The following is a 20,736-nucleotide window of genomic DNA, read 5'->3' on the forward strand; positions in this document are numbered from 1 at the left end:
ACCTGGCCAGGTCCACTATGCTTTGAGGAAGGGAACATGTTCTAATGAGGAAAGCTACGTGAAATCAGAATGGGCCAGCATCTAGTTCCCAGAGGTCCCCGAGTGGGGGCTACTGCCCTTGGTGTGCACAGTAGAGACCCTGTGGGCTGGCCTCTGCACCCCCGCATGATAGATGGGAGCCGAGCCATCTTACTCACTCTTTTTGCTTCAGATTAAAAAACCCCTCTGGGAATGCTCACTGCTGCTTATCAACAGGGGGCCTTAACAACAAACATCCCAAGCTAGTGGGAAAAAGGCCATGGCAAGGCCTCAAAGGAGTCCGCCCCATGTGCTGTCCCAAGACAGGATCATGCCTACCATGGAGCAAATCAGAGCAAGCTCACCAAGAGCAGAGATTTACTCACCCTGAAGTCGAAGCCTGGCAGTGTCCAAAGGGAAAAACACCGTCATGGCAGTCACACTTCCCTGTAAAGTGGAAAGAACATTTAGCTGGTAGTCTCACAAGAAGCCGGAGCTGGCCGAGAACCCCCACACACACCATGGATGAGGTGGTCCCCGCCAGCTTCCCCCAGCCTCCAAAACCCAGGCTCCAAGAATCTTTTAGTCCCTCTGGGAAATATTTCTTCAGGAAACTCTTCTATTAAGCATGAGCATAGTAAAGGCAACAACATTTCTACAGCATTTTAAAGATTCAGGGATGAAAGAAATGAATTCTCTAAAACAAAAATGATTCCATAATTATGTGTTTATCAAAACAGGTTCTAAAAATACTGAGATAAGTTCATGAGACCCCTGGGGAAGAACCAATTTTCCCTGGAAACATAGCCAGTTGCTCCCTACTACCTAGAGAGGCACCAAAAAGGAATCAATGGGAGGGAAATGGATCATTTCCACACTCCTTAATTAGTCACTCAACAATTTCTCTTCCTCAAATAGGAAAAACAAGGATAATAGAATTCAAACCCAAAAGGAGCCTTTGGGAGCCCCTTGAGTCCATCCCCCATATTTAGCAGATGAAGAGCCTAGGGCCAGGAGAGAAAAAGCTGCCTTCCCCAAAGTCGCATGTTAGAGCCAGGATTAAAATCCAAGTCTTTTCCCATTCAATTTACACAATTTAATTGCTCAGCATTATTTTCCACAACAAATTTGAACAACTATCCTCCAAGATTTCTTTTAAGTTACTGTGTTGCAAAGAAAAACACACAAAAGCTTCTACTGATAAATAAAAAGGAGCTCTATAAAGACTTAGCAAAAAATTCTTATCAGTGCTCTGCAGAGGGATTGATTGTTAATCAGTCATTTGTGTCTAACTCTCAAGATTCTGAGGACCATAAAAGCCATGGGGCTTTCTTAAGGAAGGTACTGTAAACAGAAATAAAGTGACTTGGCCATGTTCACACAGCTGGGAAGCATCTGAGGACATGTTTGAGTATCCTGAATCCAGGTCAGAGCCCTATTCATTAGGACATGTAGGTGTCCCAAGGCTGATACAAGGAAAAGAAAGAAAAGGAAGGAAGGAAGGAAAGGAGGGAGACAGGGAGGAAAGGAAGTAGAGAAGGAGGAAAGGATGGAGACAGGGAGGGACAAAAGAAGGGAGGAAAGAAAGACAGGAGAGAGGGAAGGAAGGAAGGAAGGAAGGAAGGAAGGAAGGAAGGAAGGAAGGAAGGAAGGAAGGAAGGAAGGAAGGAAGGAAGGAAGGAAGGAAGGAAGGAAGGAAGGAAGGAAGGAAGGAAGGAAGGAAGGAAGAAAGAAAGAAAGAAAGAAAGAAAGAAAGAAAGAAAGAAAGAAAGAAAGAAAGAAAGAAAGAAAGAAAGAAAGAAAGAAAGAAAGAAAGAAAGAAAGAAAGAAAGAAAGAGAGAAAGAAAGAGAGAAAGAAAGAGAGAGAGAAAGAGAGAGAGAAAGAAAGAGAGAAAGAGAAAAAGAAAGAAAGAAAAAAAGAGAAAGAAAGAGAGAAAGAAAGAAAGAAAAAAAAGAGAAAGAAAGAAAGAAAGAAAGAAAGAAAGAAAGAAAGAAAGAAAGAAAGAAAGAAAGAAAGAAAGAAAGAAAGAAAGAAAGAAAGAAAATGAGATATATCCAAAAACATGAGGATTATAATGTACAATGGGGTAAAGTAGAGATCCTCCAAGAGGCATAAGGAAACGCAAAGAAGAAGATGCAGGTTTCAGTGGACGACATCAGGAAAGGCCTCCCCAAAGTTGTAGTCCCCACACTGGAGCAGAGAACAGGAGTTTGAGAGGTGGAGAGGAGGAGAAAACATCCCAGCACTGAGGATGGGTTGAATGAATGTAGGCCAGCAGACAACCTATATCACTCATCCATCAGTATTTCTATTTCCAACAAACATCGCATTAGGAAAGAATGATCAGCCTGAGTCAGCCATCTGGTGAATAGGAAGAGAATGGGTTGAATTGCCTTTGGGAAATTACAAGTTCCTTTAATAAAGACCCTGTGCTTCCCCCAAGAAACAAGAGAATCATCTTTTAAAATAGCAATATTCCATCAGCATTAATGTATGGCCATGAGTCATGGAACACAAAAGTATTTAGGAATTAAGCATATCACCCAGAGGGCAACAGTGGGGGCGTGAGCAGATGCATCACAGCACAAGAGAATTATGAATAAGAACAGGAGCAAAGGATGGCTGAAAAAGCAAGAATGGACTCATCCCATGGTTTAAAAAAAAAAAAAAAAGGCAACAAATTGATGGTTAGCTGATGGGTTGTGCTAGTGTGTTCAAGGCATCAAGAGGAACAAAGGAAGATTCCCTAACAGGCGTGGATGGCCTGCAATCTGCACTACTGAAAGGAATGCCCATCCTGATTAGTACTGGAATATTCTACTGGTACCCAAACAAAGATAATCACAACCTGATTCACCAATGCTCCCATCCTAAGATCCCTGATTACTCCAGATTCCTTCTCGTCATTCCCTGCCCAACAATCACCATACATTTATCAAGATGCCTGCAGTTCTGAGCTATTAAGACCCTTTTGTAGGGTCTTAGGTAGAAAATAACTCACCAGCCAAATGAGTCTGCTCAATATGTGTTTTCTGAAGCATGAGGAGTAAAGACTAAGGTGGTCGTGTAGAACACTGGTTTGGAAGCAAAGGACCTGGATTCAAATCTTGGCTCTGCTGTTTACCAGCTGTGTGATCTTGAGAAAGTGACTCTCTATGGGTCTCTTTAGATCAGATGACCTTTTTGGCTCTAAATCCAAGATCCCAGGATTTTTTTAGGGGGAGTAGGGTGCTGCTGGAACTTTTAGATTTTTAACGTACAGCATTTCACTTATATTATGGTAGTCTGGAAAACTTCCCACCAGTCAGAAGGTTATTTCCTGTGGCAATTGTTTCTAACTCCAAACTTACAAAGAACATTTCAAAGCCTGATGGCTGATGGTAGGGAGGTGGAACTGGAGATGGCCTGTCAGTCTGTTCCTAAGGCTGTCCTAGTTCAAGAAGATCTGAGTTTTCTACAGCCAGAGTAGCTGACTTAATGGGCATCGAAGCTGGGTAGACCCCCATGGTAAACACTTGCAACATAAACTAAGGATACTGGTTTCCTTCTGCCATAGATCCAAGGGTGTTCTTGAACTCAGGCCCAAAGAGAGAAGGGTATAAAAATGAACTCAACAAGTATCTGAAATCATTCTGATGGAGTTCAGAGGGACGAAGATTTATCCCAAACTGGCCTTCCAGTTTTTCTCCTTCATCTTCAGCATGAATAGCTCCAGTATCCAGCTATGATGTCACTGTCGTGCTGGGGAGAGTGCTAGACTTGGGATGGGAATACCCAGAAGTAAAGAGAAGCTCTGAATGACAGGGGCAAGTCAAGTAGCTACCTCTCAGCCTCATTTTCATGTCTAAGGTCCTTTCCAGGCCTATGATCCTACAATAAAATGAACACTGTGTACGCTCATCTTCTGCCAAAGGCTATATAAACTCAGTTTTTTCAACAGTGATTTACTCAGATTGATTTCATCATGTTATTTTTTCCCCCATAGAATTATCCATGCCTGTTTGCAAGGGGGTTCCTCTTAGGCATGGCAGATAAGACAGAGTGATAAGATCCCACTAGTCATGAATAAAAATAAATTCATTATTTCTGTCCTCCAGCTCTAAGAACCTGAGTGGGAATCGAGTTGTCACCTCTGAAGAAATGGCCTCAAAGCACCAAATATTCAGAAAAACAACTCTTTTTTGTCCCCAAGACAAACACTTTTTAGGTATAAAACCCATCACTTCACCACCACCCCTCTCAGGAGTCTTAGGCAGGTATCAATATTCTACACACAGTAAAACTCCAACCCTCTAATCATGGAGACTGGACTATCTCCATTCTGATCTTTCCAAAGAAGCCACTATCCTAAGCCCTGGAGGGAGCTGGCACCATGATTTTGGATACAAGAGAAATTGAGTCTGAATATCTTGAGAATTAGCCCAGAAGGGCGGAGAGACAAAGCCTTGACATTTTAAACTATTTTAAGAGCTGGCTTGGCAGTAAAACACCCTCGAGAACCTTTGGCTGGATGAACACGCTCAACTCTTAAGACTATATTTGGTGATTCTGGCTGCATGTTCCCTCTAAATGGGAGCTAATGACAAATTTGTAGCATCTAATGCTGCATCCAAGTCCCCCCGCTGTGGTATTTGGCCTCCTCTCCGGCTCCCAGAGTTTAGGACATGTTCTAAAAAATAGCCTCGGAGCAGGTCACTGGCATGTTACATCCCTGGCACAAAGAGCAGGAAAAAGGACCAATACATGAGGCAGAAACCAGGTAGCAGGAGCAGCAGTTCTCTGTTTAAACTTCTGATTGAGAGGAAGCATGGGGGCTAGACTTCCTTCTGAGGGGACTCTGAGCTCCACTGGTGATGAAGAATGAAAGCTGGACCATCCATAAACAAGGGCCGAACAACCCATCAGTGCTGGACTGGATCAAAAATAGGAACAGGGAGAGGGGGCAGAGGGGCCAAACTAAGTTTCAATGGAAGATGCTAATTTCTATTGGCCATTTGAAGCGAGTCCTTCACCATCGCCCCCGCCCAAGCCCCTACCAAACGGAGGACATCCCATCCCTCATTGCCCTCCATCAGCCTCTTGGAACCCAGCATCCCCTTGGAGGCTCCAGCACCAAATAAGGCTTAGGTATTTCCTCCCAGAGCTTTAAGACAAAATAGGGATAGATGATTCAGAGAGACCCTGGACAAAGGCATAGGAAGTCACAAAACACAGTGCTAAGAGATCCAATGGAGGAGGTACCTGCTCTCTAGAAGCCGAGAGTCCAGGTAGGAGTGAGGCACTCAACAAGCATTTATTAAGTGCCTACTATGTGCAGGGCCAACCACAATCCCAGTGCTCAAAGATCTATACACAGGGAAGAAAACACAAAGTGATTTAGTAAATAAGGGAGAGAGCCCAGAAAGCCAGGCTCTGCAGGGAGAATCGGGCAGGCTCGGCAGAGCCAGAAGCCCCTCAGATGGGGAAGAGGACGGATGGCCTGCCAAGCCTTGGGAGATGGTCTGGTTGGATGCACAGATAAGTGATGAGTCACTGACTTCCAGGAAGAGATCAGTCTGCTGGGCGCAGGGTACGTGAGTAGGAGTCTTGTGAAATCAGGCTGGAAAGGTGAGGTCACAGTGCAGTGGGGAAAGGCCCTAGTGTCAGTCTGGGAGGCAGGAGGCAGCTTGGATGGTCTGTGAGCAGGAGGAATGTGGGACCTCCTCTATCTCAGAAGGACTATCTTGGCATCTATGAGCAAGGTGAACCGGAGAGGGGAAAGCCTGGAAGCCAAGAGGCCAGGTGGGCCCTGGGAGTGTGGAAGAAAGGGGAGATAGCAGCTAGGAGAAAGGAGGGAAAAGATGTGAGGGACAGAAGTGAATGGCCTTGGCCACCAGCAGAGAGCAGAAACCCCCTAAGTTGAGACACCGTGTCATAAAGGAAAGATTTAGTGGGGTGAGGAGGCAGTGTAAAGGGACCATGACTTCAGTGTCAGAATGAAAGAGAGGGACCCGGCACAAGCAGACTGTGCTTTGAGGACAAACAATTTGCAGGCCTTTGAGGGAAGGGGAGATCTCTGTGGGCTGGGGATCAGCCATCCAAATAACCATCAAGAAGCACTTCTGACGCCCTTCGACTGTGCCAGGAAGAATGCTCTTACACCGATGGAGAAAAAACGAGAACAGGCCTGGCCCTCAAGGAGCCGAAGTCCTAAGGATCGGGGCCAAGAGGCAGTGCAAGGGAAGGGGGCCAGGGTCCTGAGCCCTGACAGAGGAGCCAGAGGAGCTGCGTTCCAATCCCGTCTGATGCTCCAAGATGCTGACTTCACAATGCAGGCGACTGAGGCTTCTCACTCTTGTCTTCCTTTACCTTGGTATGGTCATTAAGGAAGTTCTCTTGGTTCTGCTAACTTTGCACAACATATGGGTCTTCCCAAGTTTTTTTTTTCTAAATACAATCAGCCAAATCCCAGAGAGTAGAATCCAGTTTGTTTTCCAATTCTTGTTCCCCAAAACATTCTCAGGTAAGAAAGTTGCTGCAAGATGAACAGGTGCTTTTCTATTGGTTTGCTCACATAGGAGGCAACTTCCAGTTAAAACGCATAAGCGTTCCCAGAGTGTCCGTCATTCCGCTCACCTTCCCCTTACCTCCCAACTTAACTGGGAACAAGCTGAGCTGCTGCTCAGCACTTTCACCTATCTGAAACCACGTCTTCCCTCAGAGTTAATGTCACGGCCGAGCACAAAACGCAGAGTACTTGAGGATAAGAGGAGCAAGGCTTCTGCCGTGCCGAGTCGGAGAAGCCCGTGGCGTGTCCAGGGCAGCCTACGGGAGCTCAGAGGAGAAAGGCAGGCTGGATCTAGAGGTCCAAGCCTCAGCCTTCCTAGTGTGACCTACTAATAACCCACATCTTACGTCACAGGGCCATGAAGAGCAAGTGAGATACCGCCTGGGATGGGCTTCTTCTCTGTAAGCCATTTTAGGAACAATTCTCATCTTGTACCAGAATGCCAGGAAATGTGGTGCAGGGTGCTCCGAATCCCATAAATGCAAATTCTTGAACTGACACAACTGATAAGGAAACATTCCCTCCCCTTAAAGGAGGAAGGGACAGGGAGCCTCCAGATGCAGTATGGCACAGACTATCTGACTTGGTCACTTGTTTTTGTTTAAACGTTTTTCCATGTCATAAAGGGAAGATTTAGTGGGGTGAGGAGGCAGTGTGAAGGGATCATGACTTCAGTGTCAGAATGAAAGAGAACAATGAAGCATTTTTTTTACAAAAACAAAAAGAGATCTTCCTTTTACTTTTAGCAAGAGTAATACGGCCTATTCCTCTCTGCAGTGGGAAATTGCAAGAGAGTTGCTGGGAAATGATTTTATGAAAAAATAAAATTACTGTTAGTATAATAAAAACTGCTTTGATCCTGAGCTAAGCTCACTGCACCCCCCCCCAAGGCTATTCAACCAATAAGCTATCAGAATGCAGACGGAGTCCCCCTTTCCAGATCACCCTGAAATAAGGTTCTGCCATCTTTCTGGCCTTGGAGCAATCAGCATCAACAGGAACATGTGGAGGGATTTTGCTTGGGAGAGCTTCCTACGATGGCCCACAAATGTTTTCGTTTTCTGTATCATCTGATAGCAGTAACTTAGGGGTCAAAGTTGTCTCTGCTGTTCAGACTTTTAAGGAGTCCACTATGGTTGTGACGCTGTGTTAGAAGAGGCGTCTCCCTGGGAGCCCCTTGTGGGTAGGGTCTTGTTTGGGCTTTTTCTCTGAATCCTCAGCACTTCATACAGTGCCTCCCATTTAAACAAATGCTTGTGGACTGGGCTACTAAATCAAATGCTTCTTTATTGTCAACAATCAATAACAACCTGAAGAACCTGGGCTCTCTGGTCCTTTCAGGAGTCTGCTGGGGCTATCAGTTCTACTTGGCACCCTCAGCCCCCTCTCCTGCATGGTCTTCTCATCTTGCACGCCAACGAGTGTCCTCTGACCAGGAATACTGGATGCTCTGTTGCTTGGCTCTGAGCATTCTGACTGGCTGTCTCCTACCCCTTCAATGACCTCTCTCCTTACTGCATCCTCTCAGCTTCTCTGGTATCCTTCGCATCCCAGCTGAGATCCCAGCATCTACAGGAAGACTCCTCCATTCCTCTCTTATTTATTTCCCGAGTTATCCCATATAAAGCTTGTTTGCACCTATTGATTGGTTGTCTCCTGCACTAGACCAGAGCACCTGGGGACAGGACTATCTCTAGCCTCCTTCTATATTCTCAGCACTTTGAACAGGGCCTGGCACACAGTTTACACTTAACAAATGCTTACTGATGGAGATTAGCACGTTAACTTAACAGATCATCAGCAATCAAGGCCAGAGACTGGGGGGGAAGTTGACAAAAGACTGAACCCCACCCAGGTCCCCCAAACAAACCTTCCCAGAGCTCATAGTGAAACACAGCTGAACTCTGGAAACAGACAGTGATGGGGACTACAGAGTTCAGAGTTCTGCTGCCAGAAAAGACAGGCAATCTGCCCTGACCAGCACACACAGCTCCGTAAGGTAATTCCGAAGTTCCGAGCTACTGGCTCTTATTCCCCTCCTGAAGAAGTCAGTGGTGGAAAAAGAAAAGCCCCGCCAAAGAGCACTGAGCTTTCAAAAACTACCTTAGAAAAACAGGAACCAGCACGGCATGGAGTGTGAAAACTCTTAGAAAGCTAGGCCCGAATTGATCAATGATGGACAGAATCGGCTACATCCAGAGGAGGAACACTGGGAAATGAGTGTAACTGTTTGCATTCTTGTTTTTCTTCTCAGGTTATTTTTACCTTCTGAATCCAATTCTTCCTGTGCAACAAGAGAACTGTACACTTCTGCACATATATATTGTATTTAAGATATATTATAACATGTATAATGTATAAGATATATTATTAACATGTATAAGACTGCTTGTTATCTAGAAGGGGGGGAGGGAGGAAAGGGAAAAAGCGGAACAGAAGTGAGTGCAAGGGATGATGTTGTAAAAAAAATTACTCATGCATATGTACTGTCAATAAAAAGTTAAAATAAAAAAAGAAAAAAGAAAAAAGCTAGGCCCATACCCGGAGGGATAAGCAAGAGCATCAGTGAGACACACATTATACACTCTGAAAAGCTGTGGACAGCTCCACAAAAACATACTGAATGAACAAGAAAATATTCATTAAACATATACTGAATATGGGTGAAACAATCGAGCTTTAGTGGAGCAGGGACTTCTGGGTCAACAGTTTGGTCTAGCAGAAAGCTGGAGAAGGAAATGGCAATCAACTATAGCACCTTTGCCAAGAAAGCCCCAACTGGGGCCACAGAGAGTCGGACATGACTCAATTAAGAAACCGAACAGTTCTGCAGTCAGAGAACTTGGGTTCAAAGCTCCCCTCTGAGAGCCGATCCTTACCCTGTGAGACCCAGTCCCACCCTTCTGAACCTCAGATCCTTCCCCCATAAAACAAGGACTCGGAATGACTTCCTTTCAGATCAAAATCTCTGATTGAAACAGTCAGGTGAACCAGACCCTTGTGCTATTTCTGCTACTAGTGTTCTGATCTTATATTACTAGGATCCTTTCTGGGCCTCATCCGTAAAATGAGAAGACCAAAGGCAATGTTTATGTTTAATGCTTTTTAAAAATCACGGTAAAAAAGGACAAATTTTAAATAAGTAGATTAAATGAAATTGGATTAAAAAATGGCTCCAAAATTTAATGGAAGTCCCATCAGGTCCTATGAAGTACTCCAGGTAAAGTGGGAAGCATAGATAGGAACATTTTTCTGGCTTGAAAATCTGTGATCCCACGTAATATTTGATGCCCCTTCTTTTCTAAGAACTAGAGAAATTAAGAGGCTGGCACGGGCCTGATCACAGAGGGGAAGAGACAGCACTCTTGTGCAATGTGCCCATCATCTCCCTCTCAGAATCCTAAGAATAGGAAAAGACTCTCAAGCTCCTTCATTCAGGAGTGTGCTACCCTCAGACCTGGGATAAACAGGAATCCCTTCAGCAATATTCCCTGGAGCAGTCATGGAACCCCTGCTTCAAGGCCTCCCCTGGAAGATTATGACTCTATAAAGGAACCCATTCCAGCTGTGAGCAGCTCTGCTAAGGAAATATGGCCTTTAAAAAAGTAGCTTTTATTTTTCAAAATAATATTAAAAAATAATAAAACAAATATAAGTAATAAAAATAATATGCAAAGATAGTTTTCGACATTCACTGTTGCAAAACCTTGTGTCCCAAATTTTTCTCCCTCCCTCCCCACCGTCTCCTCCCTAAAAAGGAATCCAATATAGGTTAAATATGTGCAATTCTTCTAAACATATTTAATGTAGCCTTATTGGAAGCAACAGGCTCTTCTGTTTAATTATTACCCACTCGCCCTACAACCTTGTTCCCGGGGCTTAAGCAGAACCAAGCCAACCCTTCCAATGTGCACATTTAGTTGGGCCTCCATCTAAGTCTGCTCCTCTTTAACAGTTCTGTTAGTAATCTGATTAAGGACAGAACATGGAGCAAGACAGGAGCTACCCACAGAACGGACTCACCCAAACCTTCGAAAGCTCCTGCTGCTAAGAGAAAATGCCAATCCCTTGAGGACTTCCACAGCCTCGTTCCAGACGACTTTCCCAGTGCTCCTCTGCATGCACCCGAAGCTCCAGCTAATCTGGCCTACCATCACCTGCCTCTCTGGGCCTCCTCAGCTCCTCCAAGGCTCAGCTGCTGGGCCAATTTCTCTATGAAATCTTTGACCTGAATTTCTCTGGCATAAACTTTCAAACTTGGTTGATATACGAGTTAGTTTTGCTGAATTACTTACCACCTTTCCCCAGCCCCCCTTTTATTATTTGCTGAGGGAGAGTTCTGGGTGGGGAAGGAACACATGGGTCCCTTTGATGTAAAGATAAAAGACAGCAACAAAAAGTTGTTTCAAGTTCTCTCCCTCCCCCAATAATCTACAGCAGGGTGTCTTAAACTTTTTCTATTTGCAATTCCTTTTTGCCCAAGAAATTCTTACAAGACCCCAGGTATATAAAACAAGTATACAAATTAAACATTTACTGATAATGTCGTAATTTTGCAACTCCCATATTCATATGTGACCCTGTATGACCCTAAAGTTTAAGAGGCTGAGTTTTAGAGTATTGGGACCTCTCCTTTGCTCCTTACACCCAACTTTGTACTCTGTGTAGTACATTATCAGTGTTGATGCATCCCCACTTAGTCATACGCACCTTTAGGGCAAGGACTAAGTCATTTTTGGTCTTTATATGCCCAGAACCAAATAGTGTGACTCTGCACGATGAAGGCACTAAATAAACATTTCTTAAATTTAATGCAATTTTTCATGTAAAAAACTGAATTTTTGCACAATGTCACTTTTTTCTCTTTGACTCCTTTCCTAAAATGTGATACACAGAGCAGAACCCAGACCTCTCAAGGTGGTGAGACCAGGACAGAATGCTCCTCTGTTCCAATCTCTCTTGGACCATTAAGGCAAAGTTAACTGTTCAGTCGATTTCTCACCGAGCTTAGAAGCCACAAGCCTCATCCCTCCCCTACTTCCATTATACAAGAACTACTTTCTAGATGATTTCTACTCACTGTTTAGCTACATGACCCGTAAAATATCCCTTTCCTAATTTCTTTACCTATGAATTGGAATGTTATCAACTTGACCCACTGCAATGTTGTCTTGAGGATTCAAGGACTTATGCCAAATTAGTAAAATTGTGTACAACAAAAAACTATAAAATTAAAAAACAGAGGAACAAGAAGACATAGAAAGAACCACAAATTTAGAATCTGGAGACCTGGGTTCTAGTCTGAGCATAGTAAGTATTTCCTCTGGACTCAGTTTTATCATATGTAATATGAATGTGGGGAGGAGGCGACAGGTTGACTTCTCCAGAGTCACATAGGTAGATAGTGTCTGAGGCTGGATTTGAACTCAGGGCCTCCTGAGTCCAGGGCTGCTGCTTTAACCACTGCACTGCCTAGGTGTCCCATATAAAATGATTTTTTTTGCTGAGACACTTGGGATTAAGTGACTTGCCCAGGGTCACACAGCTAAGAAGTGTTAAGTGTCTGAGGCCAGATTTGAACTCGGGTCCTCGACTTCAGGGCTGCTGCTCTATCCACTGTGCCACCTAGCTGTCCCGTAAAATGAATTTTTAAAAAATCTTCCCTATCCCAAGAAATCCCTAAAAATCAAGAGAATGTACTTTCCCTCGAGGGTGATCTTTTATCTCTTTCCTCTGCCTCTTGTTACCTAATGATTTGTGTCTCCCTTCTACTATTCAAACCTAAGTTCTTTGAGGAAAACTGCTTTTTGATGGGCACAAAATAAGCATGTTATTTGCTGATTAATAGACATAAAAATACTTTGTGAAGTTAAAATGGGTACATTTCGGACCAATAATTCAATCTGAAATACAAATGTTCTGACGTACATGTGGCCTTTACCCAAAATGGGAAGGTGATGAACAGCTCTACTTATTTAATACACACTGAATTCGACAAACATTCTGTGCCCACCATCTGTTGGCACTTTGTGTGGAAGACTAAGAGGTGCCCAGTCCCTACCTCAATTTAACAACAATCTAACAGGGCAGGGCAGAGAGGCAGAAGCAATCTATTACATGAAAAAGCAGAGCCAAGGTAAAACAGAAATGCTGACGTTTCAGAAGGACTTTCCCAGTTGGCTGAAGGCTCTTGTGTAAGAGCTGAAACAAGGGTCGGGCTTCTGGGGATGACCAGGGAAGTGCACAGGCAGACTGGGGAGGGCTTTCTTTGCAGGTGAGAGGAAACCCTGAGCAAAGGGGAAGAGATGGGGAAGGACAAGAACCAGGGGAGTCATCCAGTCTGGTTAAGGCACAAATTAGAGACAGGAAGAGGAAGATTAGACTTGATTCCATAGACTAGATTCCAAACTGTCCACTCCATCTAGTGTCTTACACGGACATCATTTATGAGCGGTCATTTCAAATGAACAAGAGCCAAACATAATGATGGGTAGTCTGCAGGCCTTGCTCTAGCAGCTGAGTCTGATGAGGGCAGGGAGAAGTTCACATGGAATCAAAAAGGTGCAAAGCACTTGCAGACATTTTCGAAGGCAGAGCTCACTTTCACCTGGTGACAGGAGGGGCAGATGGGCAAGGGGCATCCAAGCTGGACCTTAAAGAAAGATAGATGCTCCAAAAGAGATGGGGATGGGGTTGGCCACTCTAAACACAGACAGAGGCTGGACCAGGCAGGAGAGGAGAAAGGGGCAACTGGAGAATAAAGGATGTTGGTATGAAGCTGAACGGTGTCAGAGCCTCATTCAGAGTAGGTGCCCCTAAGTTGTTGAGGACATAGTGTCCCATGGGCAAAAGTGATTTTTGACCTTGTAGCCTCAAAGCAGAGCCCAGGGCTTTGGCAGAATGGCTTAAAGTGCCTGTTTAAAGGAGGAGCCTCAATGGTCTGAGCCAGCATTTGAATCCAATGCAGTTAACTCGGGCATCAGGGCTTGCCATGATGCTTGGTCTCAGTGTGCCCTCTCCTGCCCTGCCTGAGGAAGTTTTTAAAAGCCAATATTCAGACTCTGTTGACAGTAACATTGGCAGGCTATACACACACACACACACACCAGGGCAAGTGAGAATTTATTTGGCGGGCAATGGAGAAATCTGGTTGGTTTGGGATCAACAGAGAAACAGGAACAAAACCTTAGCAGAACCACCTGGCAGCAGCATGAAGGCAAGATGGGAAGGTTGGACCAGCTGGAAGGCCACTCTGAAAGCTGGATGCGAACAGCTGAGGAGGGAAGGGCAGACAGCAGGGCTCGCTGAGATCCCGCTGTATAAGGTACAAAGCCCTTGCTTTGGCTGGGCATTCCTAAGCCCATTACAAGCGAAGCAGAAGCTGAGACCCAGTAAGGCAAATGACTGGCCCAAAGGGGGAGCACAAATTTAAGCCTTGAGGCCTGCCTGCAGCCTTCCCCTTGCTAGAAGAAATATCAAGATAGAAGGCAGACTTTGGCCACCAGCTGAATGTAGTAGATAGGGAATGTGATGACAGCAAGGCTTTTGGGCCTGGTCTAGAGCTTGCAGGGACCTCAGGGACCTTACATTTGTACAGAGTACATTTGTACATTACTATTGTACAGAGATAAGCAATAGAGGCCCCAGGGGAAGTGACTTGCCTCAGATCCACAGGTGGTACACAAAAGGAATCAGTACCCAGGTCCTGCCTCCAGTGTGCTTCTACTCTACCATGCAGACCCTGACACGTAGGGCTAGACTCGGGGCAGTCCACTGTGGACACACAGAGCATGTTCAGTGGAGACAGAAAGTACGCCATCAGTTCAGGGAAAGAGATGAAGAGTAGACAAAGAGTAAGGCCAGGCCCCTGGCCACGGGTACTTTTTTCAGCAGTGATACATCGGGAATGGACTAGATTTAGGGTCAGAGGGTCTGAGTTGAAATTCTCAAACTTATCCTTTAATCTCTCTAGCCCTCAGTTCTTGCCTCTGTAATGGGAAGAGAATGAGGGGGTGGCCCTGATGACCTCAATGTTCCGTTCAGCTCTAAATCAGAGGCTCCCTAATGAAGACTGGAAGGAGCCTGGAACAGGAGAAATCCTGCCCCATTTCCTGACAAAGGTCTGAGACCCCTCTCTCTACATGCCAGAGCCAAAATGTATCCTGAAAATTACTGATTAACATCATAATTATCATTCCAAAATCTGCTTTGATGTTGAAACCAGGGATTGCTCAATCTCGTGTGTATATATATATATATATATATATATATATATATATATATATATATATATATATACACACACGAGAAGGCAATTGGGGTTAAATGACTTGCCCAGGGTCACACAGCTAAGAAGTGTTAAGTGTCTGAGACCACATTTGAACTCAGGTGCTCTTGACTTCAGGGCTGGTGCTCTATCCACTGCGCCACCTAGCTGCCCCTTTTTAATTTTTCTTTATATAAAGCTTTTTATTTTTAAAACACATGCACATTCACCCTTGGAAAACCTTAGGTTCCAAATTTTTTTTTCTCCCTTCCATCCCTCCACCCCTTTCCCTAGATGGCAAGTTATCCAATATATGTTAAACATGTGTGACTCTTCTATATATATTTCCACAATTATCATGGTGCAGAAGAAAAATCAACCCAAAAGGGAGAAAAAACAAAAAAACAAAAAACAAGAAACAAAATGACTGCTCAATCTTCTTGAATGATTCCAATAAAATCACAGGCTTAGAATCTAGTTTTTTAAAAATAATCTGGGTAAAATTCCTTTAAATTCCAAGTTTCTATTTCCACAAAGTGAGTCTTCTAGTCAAGGCAAGAGACCCACATAAATAAGAACAGGCCTGTCTGCAGCATTTACTTCCTTGGAGACTTACAGACTGTTTTGCTGAGATATGAGGCTACTTGGCCAAGGGATTTCAGCCTACTGTCCTTAACTTTCAAATGGGCTTCTGGAAAAAAGTCATTCATTCTCTCCTCACCCCCACCCAAAAAAAAGATTCTCAACCCCTACTCTGCAACATTCTAGGTGGCCAACAAAATATCACTGGTGGGCAAAACAAAACTCAAAATAAAACAAAATAAAGCACACCAAAGTCATCAACTGGGAAATGCCTGGATATAAGGGAATATTATTGTTCCAAAAGAAAAAATGAGCAGGTTGATTTCAGAAAAGTCTGAAGAGACTTGCAGGAACTGCTGCTGAGTGAAGTGAGCAGAACCAGAACATTCACACAATAATAACATTGTATGATGATTGACTATGAGAAACTTAGCTCTTCTCAGCAATGCAATGCACCAAGACAATTGCAATAGATGGGAAGAAAAATCTGCATTGAGAGAGGAAACTATGGAACCTAAATGTGGATCAAAGCATACTAGTTTCACCTTTTTTTTCCCCGTTTCTTTCTTTCTCATGGTTTTTCTCTTTTGAACTGATTTTTCTTTTCCAACATGACTAATATGGAAATGTGTTTTAAAAAAATGATTGTATATGGGGCAATTAGGCGGGGTAATTGACAAGAGCACCAGCCCTGAAGTCAGGAGGACTTTTGAGTTCAAATATGACCTCAAATACTTTTAATACTTCCTAGCTGTGTGACCCTGGGCAAGTCACTTAACCCCAATTGCCTCAGAAAAAAAGAAGAAAAAAAAAGATGGTATAACTTAAAAGGCATGCCTTCTTGGGGAGGGGGAAGAAAAAAATGCAACAAAAAAAATCTTACAAAAATGAATGTTGAAAACCATCTTTACATGTGATTGGAAAAACAAGATACTATTGAGGGAAAAAAATAAAGGCCATTTTGCCAAAGAGGGAAAAAATTCAGTCCACTTTTTATACATGTTTACAATATGTAATCTTCCCTAATGTCGCCCATTCATTCCACAAAAATGCAACAGTAAGGAAAGTGTAGCAAGGTGTTTTCTGAGCATGTTCCTCTGGTGATGACGGGGCTGACAAGCGGCATTAATGAGCCGTTACTTGTGGCTGTGATGCTGTCTGCACTTGTCATAGCTATAGCCAACACGTAGGCTTGGATCCCATGCTGTTCTCAACATGGCATGTGCTTTTCCACAAACTACTCTGACTTGTACAAAACAGAAATGTACTCAATGATTATTTGCCAATACATAACTATGCGGTTTCTTCTTTTCAAAAAGAACCACTCTCTATTAATGTCAACGTGGTATTACAGAGCTATCTTCAAATGTCCAAAAATCTGTCCCAAAGAAATGGACTCAGTCCAACGGCAGAACCAAGAGAAATGGGTAGATATGGTAGAAGAGGCAGCACCAGGCCTGGGCTGGGACCAAACCTCTCAGTGATGACTGTAAGCAGAAAGTGTTTGGGGCAGCACTGGAAGGTAGAGTGTCTCTCATGAGAGGTCTTCAAGCAAAGGCCGAAGGACTATTTGTCATGGAAGTAAAGGGAATTCAAGAACAGATAACGTTGGATTAGGTCTCTGACATCACTTCCCACTCAAAAATTCCACCTATGATCCATGCACATCTGCCATGAGGAGAGGTCTGAGGGCAGAAATTTCCTAATTGTAACATGGCACATGGTGTTTAATGCATGCTTGTTCACTCATTCATTCAATATGTAGTGCAAATGTATGCCTCAAAGGATTTTTTTTTTTCTCTCAGAGAAAAATCCTTTAAAGTGGAACCAGCAGGCCTACCTCCTGCTCTGGCAAGTTCATCTACTCAAGAGTTACACGACAGCCCATTGAAGCTTTTATGATCCTAAGCTTAGGATGTTGAATAAAAACCCAGCTACTGTCTCACAAGCAAAGTTCCATCCTCCCTGGCTCTAGGTGACAGATTAGGTGGGGCTGTTGCTAAGGAATGGATGCAGTCCATGTAGACTTTGCTTATGACATGAAAAAATAAGAACAGCTTTTCTACTTGAGAGCTAAAGGGGAAAAAAAGAAAGGAGCCTCTCACTGAGGGAGGTGTTCTGAGGACAGGCAGGGGTGCCCTGGAGGCAGAAAGAAGGCTAAAGCAAAGCATTTTACTATAGGTTTATATTTGTATTTGAGAGTCTTTATGGGGACAATGGGAAAAATAAAACAGCAACACTGAAGTTCTGAAACATGTGTTACATAAGGAGGCAGGGATTATATAAAAACAATGCCACATTATGAGCCATGTACCTGGAGGGAATACCAGGAGAAATCTTGTTCTAGGCGGATCTGAGGCAGCCCTTGCCCCACTCGCCCTCAGCCCAAGAGAAGCCGCACCCTCCACTCCCAGCCCACTTAGCAGCATCAAGCAGGGAAGCAGGTCTCACGCGGGCATCTGCTCCTGGGAGCGCTGCAGCCAGCCAGAGGCACTAAGGAAAAGCTGGGGGAAAAGGTCTCCTCCAAGGGACTGTCAGAGTTCAGCATCCTAGTTTTATCTTTGGAAATGACATAAGATGATGTTATCATTTGCCATTGCTGCCTGGAACGTCCACAGGGCTGCTTCAGACCTGCCCCTCATTTAGGTGGTGTCTCTCCTACTCAAACAGGGACTCGTCCAGGACAGGGGCTGTTTCTTTATTTGTACCCCCAGATGTTACTGCAGTGCACTGCACATGGTGAGCACCTACTAAAGGCTCCTTTCCTTCCTTCATTCATTGGTGACTTTGTGTCACCATCTCCCGGGGGCCTGAATTGTACCACTTCCCATCCTTTATTCACTCTATCTCCTCATCTCAGTGACCTCCCTTCTACCGCGCCATCATCCCAGATTCTACCATTTTTCTACACGGGGATCACCAGGAGGCTTCCCTTCATGTTCCCCAAAAGAAATTCTTCCTTCTGAAATCTCCCAGGCCCCGGCCCTCTGAACTGCCCTTGTGCTTTGTCTGCACATCTCAGCTGCTCCCCGAAGCAGGACCCCCAGCCCCCTGCTTCCTCACCAGGGGCAGGGTCCAATGTGCGGTTAGTGAAGAGTTCCAAACTGCGACTTGGGTAGTTTGGTTTCTATGACTCTCTGATGTTCCTTCCAGTTGAAGTTTGAGGCTCAGAAACTAAATTCATTTTGTGGGGAAGTAACGGAGAAGAGACCCACTGCTTCAGCAGAGAATGTGCGCGAGCCTGTGCCCTCTGAAGGCAGAGGCGGGAACGCAAGCAGAAGCGGCGGTCCCAGAACTTCCGATCTAGCTGGAGCCCAGTGCGTACAAACTTCCTAAAAGGGCATGAGCCCACCCCGGAGAAGTGGCGTTGTGGAGCCCAGAACCGCCTGGGGGGCCTGTATGAAGGCTCAGGGTACGTTCAATCATGAAATGCTTCTTGTGAGCCAAGTTCTGCAGGAGGAGGCCACGGGACGGGCGAGGAGGCGGCTGAGATTGGGGAGAAGAGCACAAGTCTATGGAGAACCTGCACATCTGACTGAGGAGGGGCGCTCGGCCGGGAGCAGCGGGGGGCGGGTGGGGGTGGGGGCAGACCGTGCCTCCCAGCGGCCCCGGGGAGGACAGAACCGAGACAAGTCACTAGGGAGGGAGCGGGGACACCCAAACCAGGGGAACCAGAAAAGCCGGAAGGAGAGGCCGGGGAGCCGGGGGGACAGCGGGCTGCAGGGCCCGGCCCGGGGGCACCCCGCGCTGCTGGCACAGTACTGGGGGGAGCTCTCGGGGGGGCCCCGCGCTCACCCAGCTCTCTAAGACTCCGGCTCCCCGGGGGGCAGAGAAGGGGGCGCGGCCCGGGCCACACGGCCGTTCTCCCCACTGGGAGAGCCCTCGGGGGCCATGACACAGCTCGGAGGGGGAGGGACGAGCCCTTTTTCTCTGCCCGCCCAGCGCCCTCAAAGCAGGGAGCCTCACGTCCCCTCGGAGGCACGCCCGCCTCCTGCCCGGCCATTTACAGATCGGGCCTCAGTTTCTTCTTCTGTCAGGAGGGGGGGCCGCCTCCGTTCCCCTTCAGGACCGCGGTCCCATGGCCCCTCTCTCTAAATCCCGGGACCTCCAAAGGCCCTATGGGAGTCTTCCCTCAGCTCGCGCCCGGAACATCCGGGGGGCTAGGGCTCGCACTCGCCACATCCGGGTCCCCCCGGCTCGCGCCCTCACATCCGGGCACCCCTAAGCCCGCTCCGCTCCCCTCGCCCCCCACTTCCGGGCGCCCCCAGCCGCCCGGGCGCCCCGCCCCCTCCTCACCACGGCGCCGGCCACGGCGTGGACCAGGCTCTCGTAGGATAGCACGGCTGCCATGGGCTCGGCTCCCGTCCGACCCCAAGGGACGCTTCGGCCGCAGCTGTCCCGGCGGGTGGAGCTAGGGGAGGGTGTGCGGTGGGCAGAGGCGGTGAAGCGGCAGCCGGACCAGCGTCGGGCTCCCAGCGTCCGCAGGCCACGCCCTCGTCGCCGGCCTCCGCCATGGCAACCACTTCCGGGTCGCCCGGCGCCTCGGAGAGGGCAGGAGAGACCCGAGGAAGCGTGTCCTCCAAACAGCCAATGGGTACCCGGCACTCGAAGCACGCGCACTAGCCCGTTTACACTCTACACAAATCTCCGCCGGAGTTTTTTTCTTTTGATGGATTTTTGGTCCCCCCCTTTTTAAATCCCTGCCCGCGCTGCGGGTCTCCCCTAGCCCTTCAGAGTCGGTCACAGCGAAGGACGGTCCCCCGAAGTAATCGGTGAGCGCCTCGGCTGTGGACCGGCGAGGTACCTCCCGTTCTGCACCTGCAGGCCGCCACCTTCTCGGGGCTCGGGGTTCCTTGTTGGGCTGAGTTACGCGGCGTCCCTAAAGTCCTAATGCAGTCTGGGGCGTCATGAATTACCGCGGGTCAGCACGGATCAGCCCCGACGGCGCTGAAGGGCAAAGCAGGGTTAGCAGGCAGCCTGCGTGCCCCACTGTATCCGAGCCCCGTCTGCTAGGCCGGATGCCAACCCCCCGCCCTCCGGAGCTTCCGTCCCGTTTGTAGCTCCCACGGGACTACAAACAGCGCCAAGGCGGCGTAAATAACAGAACCACTGGCGGGGGGAATTGTCGCTGATTACCTCGGGGGAGGGGGAGGACAGCGGGGAGAATTGATTTGGCCGGGATCACCGCTAGTGCCATGAGTTTGGATTTGAACTCGGGTCTTCCCGACTCCAAGCTGGCATCCTCCCCTGCACAACCTAGCAGCCCCCCACCCCCACCCCCTCTTCATTCTGGATGAATTCTTCCCCACGGTTCTCCATCCA

At 46.6% G+C, this 20,736-nt stretch overlaps 1 protein-coding gene across 2 annotated transcripts in view; it reads right to left on the reverse strand.

The window, feature by feature from the left end:
- The window catches only part of SLC25A17 (solute carrier family 25 member 17), a 31,539-nt gene extending 11,115 nt beyond the window's left edge, over positions 1 to 20,424 (reverse strand). The window contains exons 1-2 of one of the 2 annotated variants that reach the window (XM_074271795.1): positions 20,233 to 20,424; positions 405 to 465 (exon numbers count right to left, since the gene is read on the reverse strand). In XM_074271795.1, the coding sequence (XP_074127896.1) occupies positions 405 to 450 (46 nt within the window). In that variant the 5' untranslated portion in view covers positions 451 to 465; positions 20,233 to 20,424. Of the gene's footprint in view, positions 1 to 404; positions 466 to 19,710; positions 20,043 to 20,232 lie in introns of those variants that run through there. The other variant, XM_074271796.1, reaches the window with a different exon arrangement.
- Positions 20,425 to 20,736: the final 312 nt, after the last annotated feature.

This window comes from Sminthopsis crassicaudata, chromosome 5 (assembly GCF_048593235.1).
Source record: "Sminthopsis crassicaudata isolate SCR6 chromosome 5, ASM4859323v1, whole genome shotgun sequence".
In the NCBI taxonomy this organism is placed as follows: domain Eukaryota; kingdom Metazoa; phylum Chordata; class Mammalia; order Dasyuromorphia; family Dasyuridae; genus Sminthopsis; species Sminthopsis crassicaudata.